This window comes from Labrus bergylta, chromosome 4 (assembly GCF_963930695.1).
Source record: "Labrus bergylta chromosome 4, fLabBer1.1, whole genome shotgun sequence".
Classification (NCBI taxonomy): domain Eukaryota; kingdom Metazoa; phylum Chordata; class Actinopteri; order Labriformes; family Labridae; genus Labrus; species Labrus bergylta.
The window spans coordinates 23,386,951-23,407,320 of NC_089198.1; the positions used below are offsets into that span (position 1 = coordinate 23,386,951).

The 20,370-nt window shown below is 39.6% G+C and overlaps 2 protein-coding genes across 3 annotated transcripts; one reads left to right on the plus strand and one right to left on the minus strand.

Moving 5' to 3' along the window:
• The first annotated feature begins 95 nt into the window (after window positions 1-95).
• On the plus strand, window positions 96-11,562 carry LOC109997645 (ankyrin repeat domain-containing protein 13C). The gene is made up of 13 exons (XM_020652194.3): window positions 96-904; window positions 1,037-1,078; window positions 2,111-2,215; window positions 4,897-4,982; window positions 5,178-5,223; window positions 5,433-5,499; window positions 5,656-5,800; window positions 5,899-6,030; window positions 6,929-7,090; window positions 7,179-7,258; window positions 7,406-7,504; window positions 9,513-9,613; window positions 9,705-11,562. The coding sequence occupies exons 1-13, from the start codon at window positions 526-528 to the stop codon at window positions 9,833-9,835; spliced, it is 1,575 nt and encodes a 524-aa protein (XP_020507850.2). The 5' UTR covers window positions 96-525; the 3' UTR covers window positions 9,836-11,562.
• A 1,124-nt stretch (window positions 11,563-12,686) lies between these two features.
• Window positions 12,687-19,125, minus strand: LOC109997644 (serine/arginine-rich splicing factor 11-like). Of its 2 annotated transcripts, XM_065954123.1 has the most exons (12): window positions 18,819-19,125; window positions 17,907-18,040; window positions 15,525-15,640; window positions 14,976-15,056; window positions 14,840-14,877; window positions 14,617-14,750; window positions 14,354-14,432; window positions 14,147-14,266; window positions 13,975-14,064; window positions 13,774-13,845; window positions 13,442-13,637; window positions 12,687-13,335 (listed from the first exon to the last, which is right to left on the minus strand). In XM_065954123.1, the coding sequence occupies exons 1-12, from the start codon at window positions 18,938-18,940 to the stop codon at window positions 13,144-13,146; spliced, it is 1,374 nt and encodes a 457-aa protein (XP_065810195.1). In that variant the 5' UTR covers window positions 18,941-19,125; the 3' UTR covers window positions 12,687-13,143. The 2 variants fall into 2 exon arrangements, with proteins under 2 accessions (XP_065810195.1, XP_065810196.1); XM_065954124.1 differs by lacking the exons at window positions 17,907-18,040; window positions 18,819-19,125 and adding an exon at window positions 15,866-17,377.
• Between the last annotated feature and the right edge of the window lie 1,245 nt (window positions 19,126-20,370).

Genomic DNA, 20,370 nt, shown 5'->3' on the forward strand with positions numbered 1-20,370 from the left:
CGCGAAGATGACGTTCACTTGCATAAATCGCGTTCAAAATAATAATCTCGCGAGATTTGTTTCTCGCAGTAGTTGCTAGCAGTAACGTTAGCTCCGTCTGGCTTCTGTGTACCTTGCGTCCGCCTGAATTTTGCGGCAAAGCAAAAGTGATTCGATAATATTTTTAAAAAAGCAAGTCGAAGGAGCGGTAGAAGATACGATGATGTAGTCGTTTGATTTTCGTTCTTATTTATAGATGTGTGTTGATTTAGTGCGTACACGTTGTGTTATGTTTAGCATTATTTTTGGTTTTCATCGCCGCACCCTCCATAGTCAGTTTTATTGGGGAGCGAGATAGCGAGATAGCTAATGTTTTGCTGGGAGCTAACGTGCTAAAAAGCAGGTGTAAACTACGGGACACAGTGCTGTTCGCTTTAAAGTACTAAGAAGCCCTTTTCTTTTTTTAAAATCTGTTTTCTCGCAGATTTATGCCACATCTTACTGTATAGCCCGGTAATAACACGGTAAGGCATCACCGTTATCATCATGACAGGTGAGAAGATACGCACCATGCGAAAGGATAACAACAAACCCAACAAAAATGACGAGATAATGGACACGTACGAGGAGACTTCAAACGGGACTATTCCGAACGGCACCGGTAACCATTTTAAATCCAACAAGGCTTTTCAGAGATCAGTGAAAACCTCGGCGCTGCAGCAACAACAACAACAGCTTAATGACAATAACATTAATGGCAACTCGTCGTCAATCGGCACCGTCGTCAATGATGACAACAAGAATCCGATAATCCTGACAAGTGAGGACTTGGAGTTCCCTGTTCACGAGTGTGTGTTCAAGGGAGATGTACGTCGGCTCTCCTCCCTCATCAGGACCCACAGCATCCTTCAGAAAGACGTGCATGGTAAACCTCATGCAAAAGAGATATCTCAGCTTTCTCTGCTCACATGTTTTTGTTTATATATATATTCAAATATATATATATATATTTTTTTTGAATGATTAAAGGACAGATAATGAAATGCCTCTCTTTCAGGGAACACACCTCTTCACCTGGCTGTGATGTTGGGTCACAAAGGTAAGGCTGACAGAAGAATAAAATATATACTTTTTTCTCTCAACAGCCCTTTGTAATACACTGAATAAACCAAAAGAAACAAAAGGTTATCTCTCAGACACTTATCTTTGCACCTGTCATTGTGTGGCTTTTTTTTTTTTGTGCCTCTGTTAAAGCACTTCAGGTCTCCCTCCAGTTATTGGGAGCAGCCTCCATACTCCTGCTGCACTCAGCATGTCTTACCTGACCTCAGCAGTGTCCGTATAACACGCTGTTGGTACAGCACAGTTGTTAGATTTATTGCATGCAATGCATCTAATTTGTAAGGACAGGGATTCTTGTTTTAGTCTTTTTTTTTGCGCAGTAGTCAATTCAGTTGTATTTTAAATGTGCCCCTGAAAGCTTAATGATCTGTGACAGATGACACCCACTGTGATTAGACCCTTAGGCAACAGCAAAAAAAAAAAAAAGTATGTAACAGAGTATGTAGCCCTCTTGTAGTAGAGAAGTAGAGTTTGCTCGACTGTTATTGACGTTGATGTAATGGATATGTGCACAGAGGCAGCTGTGGCTCAGTTGGTAGAGTGGTTGCCTTTCAAACAGAAGGTTGAGTGTTCAATCCCCAGCTTGGCAACATGGCCAAGACACTTGATCCAGAATTGCTCCCGCTGTTTCGGTGTATGAATGGGATTAGTTACTAAAGATGGATGATATTACATCACTACTATCAGGGTGTGAATGGGTGGGTGTGACATGTGGTGTAAAAGCACTTTGAGTAGGTGGAAGACTAGAAAAGTGCTATATAAGCTCAAGTCCATTTACCACTTACCATGTAAAGTTCCTTATTTTTCTTCATTTAAAGATTCATTGTTAGTCAAAGCGTTACTATGAAGCGTTATATATTTTATCTAGACTCTGTTGCAACGGTTATGTAAAATAAAATCTAGCTCCTATACTTGGCATGGCCAAGTAACATGGACAACACAAAGTATTGACAATAATAAAGAATTTATCACTATTGTTTCTGTAATCATTTCTTGTGTTTTTCTTCAGAGTGTGCCCTCCTACTATTGGCCCATAATGCTCCTGTAAAGATCAAGAACGCACAGGGATGGAGCCCTCTCGCAGAAGCCATCAGCTACGGTGACAGACAGATGAGTAAGTTATGTCATCAACCCTGCCCTAATAGAGCAGTCTTCTGTCAAAGGGGATTTGTATTTGAATGTGTTCATTATAATCTCAGTATCACTTCTGCAATCATACATTCACTGTAAAAAAAACAAAAAAAAACAGCAGGTTTGAGCCTGTGTGATGGGTCTACAGTTTTATGATTGGCTTTATGATGTCAGTCTAAGTTAGTCACTGTTTGTTGGTAAGATAGCCATGCTGGCATCTGGAGTTGATTTCTGTATGAATGCTAATGTTGTGGCCATTTGGGTAAATGTCACCTTAATTGTCGTCTGTTCAGGAATTATAAGTGGTTGGATTGCTCCTTCTTGTGTTACATGGAAGGATAGAACAAATGCTCTTTGTGTAAAATGAAATTCAGAGATTATTCTTTGTCATTGTTAATATGTTATACAAAATTTCATTCTATATTCAGTCTCCTGTGGTTTGCAAAAATGATTCCTGGGAGGGAAGACAGTAAAGTCTTTTCAGATACGACTGTACAAGCTTGGCATCTCCTGTTAGACAGATTATATTTTTTGCTTTATTCCCAAAGTTTCTGCTTTCATATGGGGCACTAAATCAGTTGTAGAGTTGAAAACAGTGTCACAAAGAACATGTTAAGATAGCAAAAGAAAGAATTCCACCTTGTTAACCCTAAATGTAACCACTTTGTTACAATGTTTTACAACATATACACATTATTATATTATATACAAGTCTAAATTCACTATCTTTTATTTAAATATGGAGGGGAAGTGGAAACAAACACTTTTGGACCTCACAGCATGTATGTGAGTGTTTTACGAGTAGTTAAATTGTTTGAAAACTGCTGTCTGGTCGGTGCAGCTGAAAAGCTGATGTTGGAGATTTTCTCTGAGTGCTGGTTATCCAGATGGGCTGGAACGCAGCCGGAATGTTGGCTTAGTGTGAGGAAGCACTGAGCTTACAGCCTGGTCAATCCACTGCTTAATGATTCCTCTGCTGCTCTCACATCTAACGTCCAGTGCAACAGAGTCAAACAGATAATATGTGTGAAAGGAACCAGCTAATGTCTGTGGGCTGGAATTCTATGATCTTGTCTTTGTTTTTGTTATTTAAGCAAAGATAAAAGAAAGTATAAAGGCCAGGCTAAGTGTCTAGTAAATGGTCTGTTTTTGTGACATAGCTGAGTTAAATTAAATTCCCATGTTGCTATTTGGCTTTATTGATAACCTAACCATGAATTATATGCATCCCTTTCTTATACGTGATGAAGGACATGAGGCCCAGTTTATAGAGAAATGACCCTCAACCTTGTTAGTATGCATCCCAGCTCTCTGTGGCTGCAGTGGCAGACTGGCTGGGGACTGGGACCAGGAGTTTAGCTTGAGAGAAGGTCACATAATTCACAAGGGGGAAGGGGAGGCTGGAGCGGGGCTGGAGCGGGGCTGGAGCGGGGCTGGAGGGGGGCTGGAGGGGGGCTGGGAGCATTCACACATTAGCAAGGGCATGCAATGATAAAGATCTGGCAATAGTTTTTACATAAGGATCTTCGGTTGACTAACATGCAGCAGCAATCACACAGGGATGACTTGTGTGATGTGCTTGTTATCTCAATGGGGGGTTTACAGTTTAATATCTTTTCATAAAACACTGCAGTCTTGTCATCCGCCATCACCTTTCGCTTTAACACGTGTACACGTTGTGTCAGCAGCTCGCTCACTGGTCGTCTCTGTGTGCAATGACGAGCTGCTCGAGTACAGGAAGAGCCTCGTCAGCACTTCTCTACTTAGTCCAGATTTCCCCTCTGGTCAAGAGCACCAGGACACATCTGAGGTGTGCAGCTTTTTAGTGGTCCATCCAGTATTACTAAGTGGAGGGCGCATCGTGTTAGTGTTGTAATGTATCAGCTGATCTAATCTCATATTCTGATGCTTGTAATATGAACAGTGACACCTCTGTATAGGAATAGGTTGAAGTAGAGAAATGATGCTTCCCCATAGCCCCAGCTCTGACTAAACACTAAACCAGAGCTGCAACATTAAATCAGTTCATTTAGAATTCTGTCGCCAAAAATCATAAGCAACTCATTTGTTTGAGTTATTGATTTGGGCATATTTGTCGTGGGGGAGGAGGCCTAATAATCTCTGGTTCCAAGTTTTTCAATGTGAGAATTTTCACACAGATGCCTGTGTGAAATGGTCTTACTATCAGCTAATCTCTGATAAGTGCCAATTTAGTGGAGAGGTTTTTTTTTAAATTTGGATTTAGAAGGGACATATTGCAAACAGGTGTTCTGTGTAACCTGAAGAACAGCAGAAAGACATATGAACTGAGTTAAAGCTAATGTGCACTCTTTATTTTTCTTTATTTATCGTCATTCTTATCATTAGCACAATGTTTTGAATTGCACATATTGCATATTTTTCTCATATCGTGCAGCCGTAGTAAACATTAAACTGTGCTCTCTGACAAATTCTTTGATGCAAAAACTGATTCCAATGAATTTGGGATTTGCCTATAATACCTCTTAGCCATAAGTGTATGTTGTATCCTTTGTTATTCAAAGGTGGTGCATGAAACTTAACTTTTTACTCCAATTCAGCAGCTTTACCAGCTGTTGTCCAGGTTTTCATTTGTAAAAAAAAAATTGAGGTCCTTTTTTTTCTTTCTTCCTCTTCTTTCCTCAGTCACGGCAATACTGCGGAAGCTAAAGCAGCAATCCAGGGAGAGTGTGGAGGATAAGAGGCCAAAGTTACTGAAAGCTCTGAAGGAGGTAAGAGTCACACTGGCTTCATCAAACTTTGACTGTAATCTCTGCAGACTTTGATTTGCATATATAATTAACGCCTGCCCTTGAGGATGTATTTATCTCTTAAGTATATGATGGAAAATCTTCAGTTAACTACACTTAAATGTATAATGAATAAGCTGAATCCTATGGTGAGACATGCTCATGTCTTTTCTGTAGCTTGGTGACTTTTATCTGGAGCTGCATTGGGACTTTCAGAGCTGGGGTGAGTTTCATAGTGTTGACAAAAAGTTGTTGACATTCCGCATTCTCAAACTTTATTCCAGGAAGACACGATTTAGTTTGAAAGTACTTCACTAGTTCTTTAGAGTAGCTGCATGTTTCAACTGTTGCCTAAAGATAAAACAAAGATACTTGTTTATCATCCACAGTTTATAAAGCCAGACTTGATTCAAACTCTCCTGTGCATTTCAGTGCCTTTGCTATCCAGGATGCTGCCATCTGATGCTTGTAAAATCTACAAGCAGGGAATTAATATCAGGTAAAAGTCTTCGTTTGATGAAGCTGTTCTATAAGAGAATCTAATTCACTGAGTTTAAAGCAGCAACCGGTCCATATCCAGGTCAACGACTTCTTTTAGATCCTAAAAGTAGGACATCAAAGCTTCACACACTCCTTCTCCTCCCTCTTGATTTAGACTTGACACAACTCTCATAGACTTCAATGATATGAAGTGTCAGCGCGGAGATCTAAGCTTCATATTCAACGGCGATGCAGCGCCCTCCCAGTCCTTTGTGGTTCTCGACAATGAAGCTAAAGTGTACCAAAGAATACACCACGAGGTGAATGAACCGTGTGACCATGCCTCTGCTTTCACAGTGAGTCATCGGCTGTTTAATATGAATGTGTTCTGCCTAACTATTGTTGTCCTGCCCTCAAGGAGTCTGAGATGGAGACTGAAGAGGAGGTTGATATTCTGATGAGCAGTGACGTCTACTCTGCAACTCTGTCCACCAAGTCCATCAGTTTTTCTCGCAGCCAGATCGGCTGGCTGTTCAGAGAGGATAAAACAGTAAGCTTTATTGGTCCAAACAAATTTACCATACAGGGATAATAAAGTGTGTAACTTATCAAAACTGAGACTTTACAGAGCTGAATGTGAAGTCACACGAGTCGACATTTCAAAGATGTTAAAAGGAGAAAAATCAAAGCATTACAAGACTGCATGTTTAAAAGATGTCCTTGGCCAGCCCATTTTTAGGACATTGGACTATTTTTTGGTATTTTTTATTTTTTTCCCAGAAACAGTTTTAAATGAGTACAGCAACATCCACAGTCTGTTTTATTGTTGAAAATATGTCTATCAATCAAACAAACTAGCTTTTCAGATTTTAGGATTAGATCTACGATGAGTTCCAGAGTGATTTTTACCTCTCAGAATGTTTTCTTTAAATCACTTCAATACTGAAACACAATGTAATTATCCAGTGACGTGTTAGAAATTCAGATAACTAAGACAGAATAGTGGGGCCCATGTGTGGAGGCTTTAGTCCTCCCAAGCGGGCGGCCTGGGCTTGATTCTGACCTATGGCTCTTTCCCTACATGTCATTCCCCACTCTCTCTTTCCCTGATTTCTGACTCTACCCACTGTCCAGCACCCCTGCAAACTCCATATAGTGCTTGGTGGAACTAAAAGAGTGACACAGCTGTCAAACACAATAGAAATTGTCTCGCAAGAAGACATTTTAAACTCTCTGAGAGACCTTCTCATTAGAGTGCATCTTATATACTGGTGTGACTTATAACCGTATTTTACGGTACTTTAGTCCTCTTTTATTTATCTTATCAGAGCTGCTCTTAATATAAGAGAAGATGTTTTGTTTTTGTTTGTCTTCTGAAAAGTTGGTTCAGTCCCACAGGCCTCAGGCTGCAGGTTTGACCAGCTAAGATGTGATTGTTGTCCACACAGGAGCGGGTTGGGAACTTCCTGGCAGACTTCTATTCTGTGAACGGGCTGATGCTAGAGTCCCGGAAACGACGAGAACACCTGAGCGAGGAGGACATCTTGAGGAACAAAGCCATCATGGAGAGCCTGAGTAAAGGAGGCGGCATCAGTGAACAAAATTTTGAAGTAGGAGAGACAACATTGATATACACATGATTGATGGTGTGCTCAGGACTGTGAATGTGCCCCTAACTGACATTTGTCTTCTCCTCAGCCTGTGAGGAGGCAGTCACTCACAGCTCCAGCACCCAACACAATTTCTTGGGAAGAGTACATCACTGCAGAGCAGGGAAAGTACGCATCTTCTCAAAGCTTTCATCAGTCTTTGTCTAGCTTAAGAAAAGTAATCAGGTCAAGATGGGTTTGAAGCACATGTGAACCATCATGGCTAGTAAAAAAAAAAGGAACATCTTTGGTTTTTTTTTCTTTTTCTGCCTTCAGGCCTCCTCATCTTGGTAGAGAGCTCGTGTGTAAGGAGAGCAAGAAGAACTTCAAAGCTACCGTAGCCATGAGCCAGGATTTCCCCCTAGGCATCGAGTCGTAAGTACATCCATTTCTCCTCAGATCTATTTACAAAGCTCTCTGTGCAGATTGATCCCAGGTGAGTACGCCTGGATAGATGTGGGATTTCAGAAAAGAGTAGAGTAGAGATGAAATAATTCAGAGAAGATAATTGGGCTAGGTAAAGGTTTCACTGTCGGTAGGATTAGAGAGTCAACTGCTCCACCATGTGATTACTTTTTTAACTCAACTAGGGCACCTTGTTAGCTGTGCTTGGGGCGTTTGAAGGAATAAGCCTGCATATTTCTCTCTTATTCCTCTATCCTTTTGTGTCTCACATCATGCCTCTGGCAGCTTGTGGCATTTATTTCAGGCTAAATTAGTAAATGTAGACGTTAGAGCATATACAGGGTAATTAAGGCTAATGGAGGAAGCTAAACGTTCGCTTTTATTTTAAAGAAATGAACTACTATTGAATTACCTTGAAATCTGACAAAGAATTAAAGACTGAAGCCATGTTACACTAAGTAGGCAGGAGGAGGCAGGCATAAAGGATGTGGTTTTGTTTTTGCCTGCTATGTTTTAGTAATGTAGTTAATTGCCTTATCTCCTGCACTGAATGGTCCTTAATGGATCCAGCAAGGAAACTCCACCCTTTAATAATAGCTAATATTGTTATTGCCCCTCCCCCCACCCCTCTGTAAATGTTCAGTATGAGTTCATTAATCAGAGAAGGGACGAGTGATTGTAGAGAAATCATTTTGCATAGAAGCATTTGGCTAAAGAAACAAACTGACTGCACTAAAGCCTAGTTGTTTTAAGTGTCTCAATCTGTCTCTCAATCTGTATACACCTCGACACAGTTCAATCATAACAGCGACCAACCTGAAAGTAAGAACCTACAACAGGGTCCCAAGATAAATCTGTGAGGGGACCTCATTTATATTTCTAACACAGTTAAAGGACCAAAGTAATTATGGTCTATACGTCTGTTTATTGTTGTCAAGGCTGAAATTCACACAAACGACTAATTAGATTTCCATTGCATTGTGCTCTTCAAATCATGCTTCACTTAAGAGACATTATGTCTCCAGCAGGTCACAGTTTCCTCTAGAATCATTGATGGATTGGCAGAAATGTCACTAACCGTACATTTGTGATTTCCAGTCAACTGTTTCCACAAATATTCAATTGGTTGATTGATTGCTGTGAAATCAGGTGCAGACTTTCATCTTCTGCTCAGGTTGAACACTAATGAAGGCATTTCAATACCTTGATGAAGTAATGACACCACCAAAGGCCTTTTGTGTCCTTAGAGTGAAATGGGTTGTCAGGGTTTACTGTTTACCATTAGTCGTGTCGACTCATTTCTCTCAAATCATTAAGTTTTTAAATTGTAAAACGCTTAAATCTGTTCAAGCGTCACAATGATATCACAATACAGCGATTATGGGATAATCAATCAATTGCGAGACAATCCTATAATGATGCATCACGATACCTAAGCAATTGAAGAATACAAAATGTTCCTAACAAGGTGAAGTGAAGGGCTAATGTGTTCATGCACTGCAGTTTGGTGTCTGTTTCCCCTCTTTTCATGCTTCAGCCTTTCATATCTTTAGTTCAGTGGTCTGACTTTATCCCGCTGTCTTCTTCTGCTTTGTCCATTCAACTAGTAGTGATGTATGGAGTCAAATTGGCAGGGATATCAGTTTAGAGCGCTGTTGTTGTTTATTCAATTAAAATATCGATATTTTGCAAAAAGCAGTTTGATAATTGTATCACATGAGTCAGGACAGTGATTGGCGTATCTCTGGTTTGTGCCACCCCTTCTCTTTGGTTGAACTGCATGTGACTCTAGGACCTACTCAAAAGGTGGGAGCCGGCTTAAGCCAGTGCAAATATTCCTTATACACTCAGATTGCAGTTTTTTTGTTGTTGTTGTTTCACAAGTTCAGATTTCAGGAGGTGGTCCTCACCTTGCAGGAAATGTTTGCAGGGAAACGATGTGAAAGAAAACAGCACACTCATTTTCTTCTGGCCTCAGGTTACTCAACGTTTTGGAGGTCATAGCCCCGTTCAAGCACTTCAACAAACTCCGGGAGTTTGTACAGATGAAACTTCCTCCGGGATTTCCAGTCAAACTCGGTATGTGTCGATTTACCTCTGTGTTCCTGAGAAGTGAGCGAGCTTGAGGGGAACTATCACAAAAATAATGCTGTTGTTTTCTCCCCTGTAGACATCCCCGTCTTCCCCACCATCACAGCAACCGTCACCTTTCAGGAGTTTCGCTACGACGAATTTGAAGACTCTATGTTCGTGATCCCCGCTGAATACAAAGAAGACCCCAGCCGCTTCCCTGACCTCTGACCTGCTGACACAAACAGGAAATGACCACTGAGCTTAGATGTTTGGGAGGAGGGAAACAAAATGAGGAATCTTCTTATTCGTATATGTATTATCCTATCCATTTCTGGTCAGATCAATCAGTTGTCGCTCATTTCGCTGATGGATCCAAAGCAAATCAATGCAAACAGGTTTTTTTTAGAGCGCTATCTCATTTGTATGCCTCGTTTCCACTGCATGGTAAGGCTCTGTTGGACTTTTTAATGGAAAAGGTGAAACAAGTTGTTGCTAGTACCCGGTACTCCTCTTGGTATCACCTCAGCTGTGGTTCCATGCAATCTGAGCCTATAAAGAACTAAAAGAGTTCACATGACCGATGGGTAAAAGAATAGTCACTTGCATGTACATGACGGCGTCCGCCCTAAGTAGGAGGTTGGAAGGTCAGCGGCAGTGACTTCAGCACGTTCACAGCGTACACATTTTAATACATCACTTAAGTATGTAGCATATTAAACATGCCTATCTAAAGTTCATTGAATAACGTCTGTTGCATTAAATCTGTGCTTGTGTACTTGAAGTGGAGACACGACCACATGCCACACCTGGGTAAGAAAAAAAATGAAGTACTAGAACCAGTTCCATGCAGGTCGAGTCAAAAAGGGCCGATACCTTGCTGGTAGGAAAAGCGGCATTAGATGCATATCTGCATTATTTTTGTGAAATAAGTGATAGTTTTTATTGTTCTTGCTGTTCACCAACTGAGCGGTTAAACTGCTGCTCTGAGCTGCTCTTCTCTCCTGTAAACGCTCTTATAAGAAACCATTCTGAACTCCTCATTTTTACTGCGTTGTTAGGAACTCGTTCTGGTCCTTTCCAAGGACAGAATTCTCGTTCTTTAAAGCACTGACATCATCATCTGTAAATGATTCACATCTCATCTGCAATTCATAACAAAGAGAACTTAAAAGTAAAACTTTATCCTCAAACGGAGCTTAATATTCATTTATAAATGATGTACTATATATATATATATATACTCAAAAGGAGTAACACTGTGTAGCAATACATTTCCAGTCCTTAAGAATGTTTTTAACCAGCTGGGAGAAGATTTAGCATAAGAACACATTGTTAACCGTTCAATACCTGAGCCTTTTCCCCCTATGCAGGACACGGTCTCCTGTGTTTTCAGGTTCACTCATGTTACCTCTCTGCTGTCTCCATGTTTGTCGTGCCAGTATGGACTCTGTGCTCAGTGCGAGTGAGTCATTGTCATGTATAAAGGATTGTTGTATGTACGTCTGTCTGTGGGAGAACCCGGTGGGATATCAGGTAAACTGTGATAAGTTTAACACTGCACTGATATTAAGTATATTTAAGGCATGCTATGGCTGCAATGGCCAACTGGATCACATGCATTGTTAAGATATATTCGCTGAACGTTTGTTATATTACCTGAAGACTTGTTATTTAGATTTAAGGAGAAACTGAAACTTGTAACACTACCACTTTGAAACACCTTTCAGTGCTTATTAAATCTCTCCTTGATGGTAGTCCAAGCATACTTTACTTTTTTTTTATTATTCAAGAAGAGTGAACTAAGCTGTGAAGTTATATTGCTGGAATTTTCCAAAACTGTCCAGAAGGGAAATGATCTGATGGTCCATTGATTTGTCTTTGGCTTCAGCTAATGTGTACTGCAACCATACCTACTTCACATCCCTTTAAATAAAGCACCAGCATCATGTTTCAAATGACTTTCTGTGTGTTTGATTTAAACACTGTGTTCTATATGAGACTCTAAATGCAGGACGGGGATAAGTACATGTCAACAAACAACAGTTGGATGTGCTCTGATATCTGCTGTTTTAATACAGATACTTAAGTACATGTTTCTAGATCCTTATGTTGAGGTACTTTCAGTCAAGAAGGTAAGAGGGGAAACAGACATTTATGTATGGTTTGACTGATGCAGCTGCTGTTTGTCATTTTAAGTTTTTCTGCCGATAACTTTTTTTTGGTCAAAAACTCTTCACTTTCCTGTCGTCTCTTAATTTTTCCAAGTAGTCTGAAAACCCAGAGGTTTAAAATAGAACTTAAATAGAAAGTTGTAAAAAAATAAATAAAAAAAGTTGTTTATTTTAGCCAGGAAGCAGAAACAATCACATTTTTCAAATATATATTTGGATATTAACAGACTGATGTCATTAAAATAAATGGTAAATGGACTTGTGCTTGTAAAGTCCTTTTATACCACAGGTCACAGCTACCCATTCACACTGATGGTAGAGGCTGCTGCTGTGTGTAAAGTGGCCAGAAGTAACTAAACCCATTCATACTTTGAATTTCCCTCTGGGTCATTAAGTATCTTATCTATACATCACTGACGAAGCAGCGGGAGCAACTTGGGGTTACGTGTCTTGCCCAAGGACACATCGGACATGTTGGGGATCGAACCCCCAACCCTCCAGTTAACAGGCAACTAACTCTACCAACTTAGCCACATAGAAAATAATACGCAATTCTATCTTATTTGCTACTCAAATCAAAATCACGTCTGACCTAAAATTAATTTTGTACCTATTTACTTTTTGTTCACCTTGAACATTACTGTGACTGTAAATTAAGTATACTACAATGTTGTCCATCCCCTCCCCTCACTCTAAATGTGGCTTTTCATGTATCCTTTTTCATCTTTGGGTGCATTAGGAACTAGCAGCCATGTTATAGTGTTTTCTTTAGTTAAGTTGTGTTTTGAGGCTTTTGTATTCACCACACAGTAGCTGAACAGAAATTCTCCATACATGTACAATGATGGAGGGCTGCCTGGCCCTCTCTGCAGTGAAGACATCCATCCATGCAAAATAAATAACTCCAATCACAGTTCTCCAAATAGGCTTTATTATAAAAAGAAACCCTTGATAAAACAACATGTCCAAATAAAAAATAAACACATTAACTGTTTCAAAGAGGTGAAGAAGAGGCCTGAGCAACACACCACAAAACTTAACAAATATGTAAAAGCTACAGTATGTGGAAAAAGAAAAACAACAACACAAGTGTGAGAAAGCAAAGCCAGCCTCCTTCCAGTTTTAACTGATTACAACGAATGAGGCAACAAGCATACGGGAGCTTTCAAGCGATGTGACGTCTTTGGGAATCATCGAAGCAAACACAACACTTCTGCATTGAACTTTTGCAACAACAGAAAAAAGAAAAAAAAAGAATTCATGTAACACTCACTTTAGATTTGTAGCATTACCCCGGATTGGAAAAAGTCGAGCATGTTCAAATAGAAATGGAGGGATTAAGAAGGTAAAAGCAGGACAGACAACTTAATCGCTTACATCCATGTCTTCTTCATGGTGATCACTGGCTCCGTTAACTTTGGCCGTCTTCACAAGCCGCGCTGTGCCGTTATCTTCTTCAGACTGAGGAGACAAAGCCGAATCATCCGAATCCTTCCTTTCCTCGCGCTCTTTCTCACTATCGTAGCCTTGTTCTTCTTCATCATAATCCCTGGTAACCTGTATAAAACAATAGAATAGACATCATAAAACACACAAAAACACATCATATCAGAACTGCAAAGGTGAAGTCATTTTGTGAAGATTGTCAGATGTGCACACTAACCTTGACATCTGCTTTATCTCCTTCTGATTTTCTCTCCCTCTCCCTCTCTCTCTCCCTCTCCTTCTCTCTCTCTTTGTCTTTGTCTTTACTTTTCTTTTTCTTGCTGGTGGAGCGTTCACGTTCATCGTTGCTGCGGTCTTTGTCACTCCTGCGGTCCCTGTCCCTTTCCTTATCCCTTTTCTTGTCCTTCTTGTGCCTGGACAGGGAGAGACAGGTGTCAATGTATCATCTTAATGCACCCACAAAAAGATCATTGAGCTTATTAGGTGGAAAAGGAAAATACACCTTGCAGTGTTAACCTATTGGTAAACATTTCACATCAGTGCACTGACCTTCGTGGAGATGGAGACTTGGTGATCTTCTTTTTGGGAGATGGACTGACGCTTCGACTTTTCTTGCGTCTCCTGTGAAGCATGACAGGACAAAAAGGTAAGAAATTCGTACTAGGACTTGAGAAGATATTGTGCCCAAGGGGGGGAAAAAGTTCATTTTCAGTTGCCTTGTGAGAGCATAAAAACCTTTGATGTACTTGCCTGCTCCCGCTGCGTGACCTCCTAGCTGTGCTGTAGCTCTTAGGTGGCGTTTTGGATCTTCTTCTCCCAGAATCATCTTTCTTTCTGTCTCTGTGGATACATTTAATGCAAGATGTTAGATTCAATTCCTTTCATCTTTTTTTGTAATAAAGCAAGCTGGCTGTTAACTGACCTGGATCTGCTTGGAGATCCCCTGCCTCGGTCTCTGGAGTGGGTGCGTTTCCTGCGTGGGCTTTTTGAGCGCCGCCTGCCTTTGGAAATTGACCGTCGTCGTGATCTGCTCCCGGATCGCCTGTAACCAGACATTAAAACCATTTTTATTTTATTCTCAAAATATAAAAAGGCTTGTGCATCTAAGGATTATAGTATAAGGCGTTACCTGTGTCGTGAATGTGAGCTGGATCTCTTTCTTCTGGACCTGGACCTGGAGCGAGAGCGCCTCTTTTTGCTGTCCTTACCTGCAAGAGAAAAAGAAATGGAAAAAAAAAAAAAACACAAATTGCTGAGTATAGTCGATGTCAAATTTTCTGGGAACATTTAAATCAGCAAGAAAAAAGAAGAAACAAACTATTGCAATGCATGCACAACAGTCAGTCCAACAGACAGCAGAGTCAGAGTCCTGCTAAAGGTTGGCGTACTCACTTCCAGGTTCAATAGCAGCAGAAATTAGCGACTGGGCCTCTCGGACTCTCTTCATGGCCTCTTCGATTTCTTTGTTAGATGCATCAGCCTTCAGGCTTGCACTCAGGTTCAAGCCTGCAGCCAGAGGATTCAGTCTAAAGGAAAGAATATTCGTTATTTGACTCATCATTTCTACAATAACACCAACTTCAGGAGACAGCAGAGCAACTTTATAATGACTTACTTTGGATCTGTCATGAGCTTCAATAGCTGATCAGTAGCCTGTAAGAGAAGGGAACAAGTTTGTCTAGTGTGTCAAAATAAAATACACAGCAAATAAAGTTCTTGGGGAAAAAATGCTATTAAAGTAAAGCTCTCACCTGAGGATTCATATTCGGTCCACCAAATCCAAATAGAGCCATCATATCCATGTTTGGAGCACCGAATGGGTTCCCTCCCATCTGTATTGATAGACACACACAAGGAGATTCAGCAACCGTGTTCGAGCACTCAAGCTACTACTGACATCACTAAGTCCACATTTTGACATATGGTCCTGTTTGATTGTTTCCAGTTACAGCTATCGCAAATTACTGATGGCAATTTTCAAATGAGAACTGAAATATACCACTCTTAAGCAGACTCATTTCAACTGCCTACCGGAATAATGCTATAACTGTTTTTAAATGGGAAACTTTAAAAAATGGGTTTTACTGGAGACCATTTTCTTAAATTCAATTCCATGGTTAACAAAAAGTCAACTTCTAAGCCAACATGGTAAAGTCAGAAAAGTTCTCGCATTTTGGAATTCATCTGGAGCAGTATTTGCTTGCAAACATTTGGCAAACCAATCATCATATTTTCCTCAATTATTTTTAAAGTCATGCAGTACATCGTTCCGATCAGAGACAATGAACTTGAAGCCTTACAGTTGGATTGGGCATGGGATTGGGTGTGGGAAGAAGCCCTCCTCCTGGAAGCATTCCAGCAACAGCGTTAGCTGGCGCCATCAGTGACAAAGCTTTGGCCTCATCTGGAATAGATCCTACAGGAAAACAAACACTGCCATTAGAAAGACATCTTCATACACATTCAATACAAAGAAGACATGTTGAAAAGACAAAGAAAATCTTCAAACTTTATTTCTCCAAATAAGGTTACCTTACAGATCAGAGTAGTCTTCCCTTAATTCAACATTATCATTGCAGTGACTTTACAATTGCTTGAATACATCACACTACTCCAATAAACACTGCCAAGAATATATCACCTGCACGTGTTTTTTAAGTCATGAACCAAACGTTAGCAAGCACAGCTGCTTCTCCAGTTGGATGTGACCTCAATTTTCATTTAGATGTTTACTGAAACAAGCGACTCACGTTGGCGGCTTCACTACTAAAAGCACACAGAGAAAAATCGAGATACAAACAACAGAGAGAATTTTAGGGATTTAGCAAGAACACTATACAAGCTATCAGTGTCTGCTTACCAAAAACACACGTTTCAGACATATTTAATGACAATAGCAGATTAAAGGGTGGGTAGTGTTCCTGTTATGTATCATTATTCTGGTGTTCTTACCTGCCACTGCATCAATTGAACACACTAAGGCAGATTAAATTGTTTGATCACTCTGTTAACACAATCCAATTTAAAAATAAGTAATGGCAACATCTGTAATAGCAGTAGGCCACAGACTGTTTCAAAATAATCACCCCACAGTAATGAAAGTCCCAAACAGGTTTTTTTTATAAAAGAACAAGACCTAAATACAGACATACAACAAAGAAAACACTGAAATAAAAGAGCACACAGAAGAGAGAAAATGCAGCAGGAGACAAAACTGTTGATGGTATTTTCAGCAGGGCCTGGTATACAGGACTGGCTGAGCCAGGAAAAAGAACTGTAAAACACAACAACAAAAGAAGACCACTGTTAAAGAGAATTTATTCAACCAACATGTCGAACGGGCATCCTAGATAACTCAAAGATAGGAAAGGATTAGCAAGAACACTAGAGTTCCTTTTGTTGAGTTAGCTTCTTAGACATTGTTAAGAGTAAGTACATGTGCAGTGTCTGCTTCTTGGCCTTTGTATCAGATATTTGTATACCCATTACTTTTTGTAAGTTCACTTACCCATTTCTTTAAACAATGTTGTTCATGTTCATTTTTTGCTACTGGTGTCAAATCCTTTGAAAAGACCAAAACCAGCAATATGGAAGTCCATTTCTCAATTCTTTCTGACTTTGATACCCTCATTTGTGGCTTTCAGAAGCCATGTCATTTATTACTACTTTATTACAGCTTCAAAAAAAATAAAGTCATAAATATCCTTTTTATTTTTGTAAAAAGATCATAAAAAACTGGGAACTGTTGTTCTTTTAGCAACACAACAGTTTTGTTGCAGTACAGTTAGCTATCAAAACATTGAACAAACAAGTCACCAAGTGTAGCATTATTGCTCACTGGTGTGCTTTTAACAGCTTTGAACAGAAGTGCTCTGTCGGTCTTTTCATGGGATTTGATGGCCTCTCTAAATCAGGAAGATTACGAGCTTTCTCCAATAAGGACTAATATTTCAGCCTTAAAAAGAAATCAAACGCAGCATCTGAACGTGTTACAGTGTTTGAAAGTATGTCCCTGAAATCGGACAATTACACTCTCAAATGAACCTCCTAGAAGAAATTAATTAGACACAAAGAGAAAGAGAAAGCAGAGAAAGAGAAGGGGACACAAAAAAGTGGGGTGGGGCTTGAATGCTTGCTGGCCTTTGCAAATGTCTACAATCCCCTGATGGCAGGCAGAGGACCGCTTTCAGCCATCAAGAAGGGGGCTGCTTTAGCCTTCTCCACTACAAAAGTCATACACACACATACACACACACATATACACAGACAAATAACAGAGAGAAGTTTAACAGAGGGTAGTCCAAAATGGGGAAAAATTAAATGTAAATGGTTAAAAGTTGAAATAACTTTACTTTTCAATTTGGAGTTGTGATGCCACAGCTTGGGATTGTTTACCTCCTTGTCTCTGCTGTAGATATTGGTAAACTGCACTTTTTACATACAGAACATATTGTTATTTTAGGCACGATCAAAAATAGACAGTGGGAGTGAATGGCAATGCCTGTATCATTCAAATATCATTCAAATAAGTACATGAAAAAAGCACTGACGTGAGATGACTTGAGCAGTCCACAAATGAGATGGATGATATCCTTTCAATATTTTAACATTTTCACTATTTCATAGTCATGCCATTCAGTCAATAAGGCCCATTCATCCCAGGGAAAAGTAACAGAACAAACCTTCTGCAAACGGCACCACGATCAATGCTCTGTCCACAAACACGGTGTTAGTCAGATGTTGAGACACTCCGACAGACTCCGGCTCATGGAACTTCACAAAGCACACCCGCGACGTCACAGGCATTTGAGAATCACTATTGAGGAAGGACAAAAAAAAAAAAGTCAATAACAAAAAAAAAAAAAATTCTGCACAATTGACTGAACAATTCTGTTTTTGTCCCGTCACAAAATGTGGGTTTTATATATCCTTGTGCTTTAAGAATCAACCTGCAGATGAAGATATCCACAAAAAATACTGCCTGAGTATAACAACTGTATATCTGTGACACTGGGCAGGGTTGTGACATTGCCCCCATGAAAAAAAAAAAAAACAGGTTTTAACTACTTAAGACCTCATTGTGGTCTCTTTTAAATTGTAAGAGTGATCATATTGCATATTATTCTGACGTGTCCCATAATGGTGATATATCATGCGAGTCTTAAACCACATATAAATAATATATATATACTTCATTAGGTTTGATATAGATAACTAGGAGCCTTTCCTGGACTTTCTTAAGAAAGATTTCACAATTGCATAACAAAAACACCTCGTGTTCTTTGCAAATCAAGTCTACTCATGTATTTGGCTTCCATTTAACAAAGTCCATTTGATTTTAATCAAGCCTTCCGTATATTTCTTTAATTAAAAAGATTTTTTTAAACCCTCCCCTGAAACATTACTCGTCTTTGAACGCAGCATGTTGTTGTTGGTCTTGTTAGTAGTGTTCAGTCACTGTTAGCGAGTGAAGGCCTACGTTTCCTTTCCTACTAAAGTCTGCCAGATTAGTTTAAGAAACAATGCAGTGAATCTGCAAAAAAACATAACCATTAAAGTGAATTCGAAAACACCAAACGTAAAAGTCAACTCACTCTGGTGGAAATAACTTTAGCTCCTCGATGGTTCCCAGAAAGCCGAACAGTGTTCTCATCTGCTCTGATGTTGTGCTAGGAGACACATTCGTCACCTGGACCACCTTCGTGGTGTAACTCATTGTCCCGGATTCAAGCTCGTTTACACAGCAACCGTACCGTTAATAAATCAACTTTAAAGTAAAAGTAACGTTTTTCTGCTGGGTTTTAACACGCGTGTTTACGAGTAATTTGCAAACTATAAGTTAGCTTAGGATACATCTACATTGTAACGAGACGCCGCCATATTGTAGTACCCCCTCTACAAGTTGCGCATGCGTAGAGTCGGGCTGTGTTTTGTGCCACTAACGTGAACTTAGTTAAAAATGTTTGCCACGGTTTGGCATCGTTTATATATTCCACACATCGACGCAGTCAGACGTCACATGAAGACAGAATAAAACAAAACTATAGAAGTCTTGTTTAAAGCTGACTTTAGACAAACGTGTCGTCACATGTCAGGGGAACAAAAAGACGGTCAGTTTAATGTTAAATAGACACAAACAAACGGGAACCCGATACTTTTCTAATCGATCGGTATTATATTATTATCAATGGAGTCACACACACACACACACACACACACACACCAGCTCCTGAGAAACATGAGACGCGAAAAGTTCCAAAAAGCGAAAAGTTGAACCACCAGGTGGCTCCCCTCCACTTTGATAGGTGATGTAAAATGCAGCAGAACCTCAGAAAGGCAGAGAAATCAGAATCAGAATCGGGGTTTATTGCCAAGTACATTTACACGTGTGTGTATTGGTGCTAAACAATTAACAAGGAAATAACGCAGAACTAGCAGCAACTTAAATAATACAGTATAAGAAGCTATTACAATATATACAATAGAATTTAAAAAAATAAAATATAAAAAATAAAGATAAATAACACAAAATGTGCAAAAGGTGCAATGTAGGAGCTGTACAGTGGACTAATAGAAAAAAATCTTAATGTGTGTAACTACTCACAGAGTGCATGTAAGGAAGATACATTTATTAATAAAATAAATAAATTCTTATTTTAAAATATTATCTTTGCCTATCTAACATTAGTAGGCTGCACTCACATGATGATCATCATCTGTGGGCATCATTTCTCTCCTCATATTACACTGCTTTATGCATCGTTTGGCTTTCTTTTCAAGTGGGATAAAACAGTCAAAACTCATATCTTTACGTCTAATCTTCCTTTTGATTTTTTTAAGTAGCATGACTATAATTGTCAGCTAGTCGTGTTTAAGACTCGGCTCATACCTGCCAACCTGTTTTTTTTTCCTCTTTGAAGCTTTGATTTCCATCGTTCAGTTGACTGAATATGCACAATTAGTCTATCACTAGCTCCAAAAATCACTTCGAAAAAGTGGTAAAAGTTGTCCACTGGTGATGTGCTTGGGATATTGTCTTGAATCAGCTAGATGACTTGCAGAGATTGAATTGTTTTTGTTATTACATCATTGTAGAAGGACAGGAAGTGATTACAGTTTGTTTAATACATGTGCAAATATTTTTAG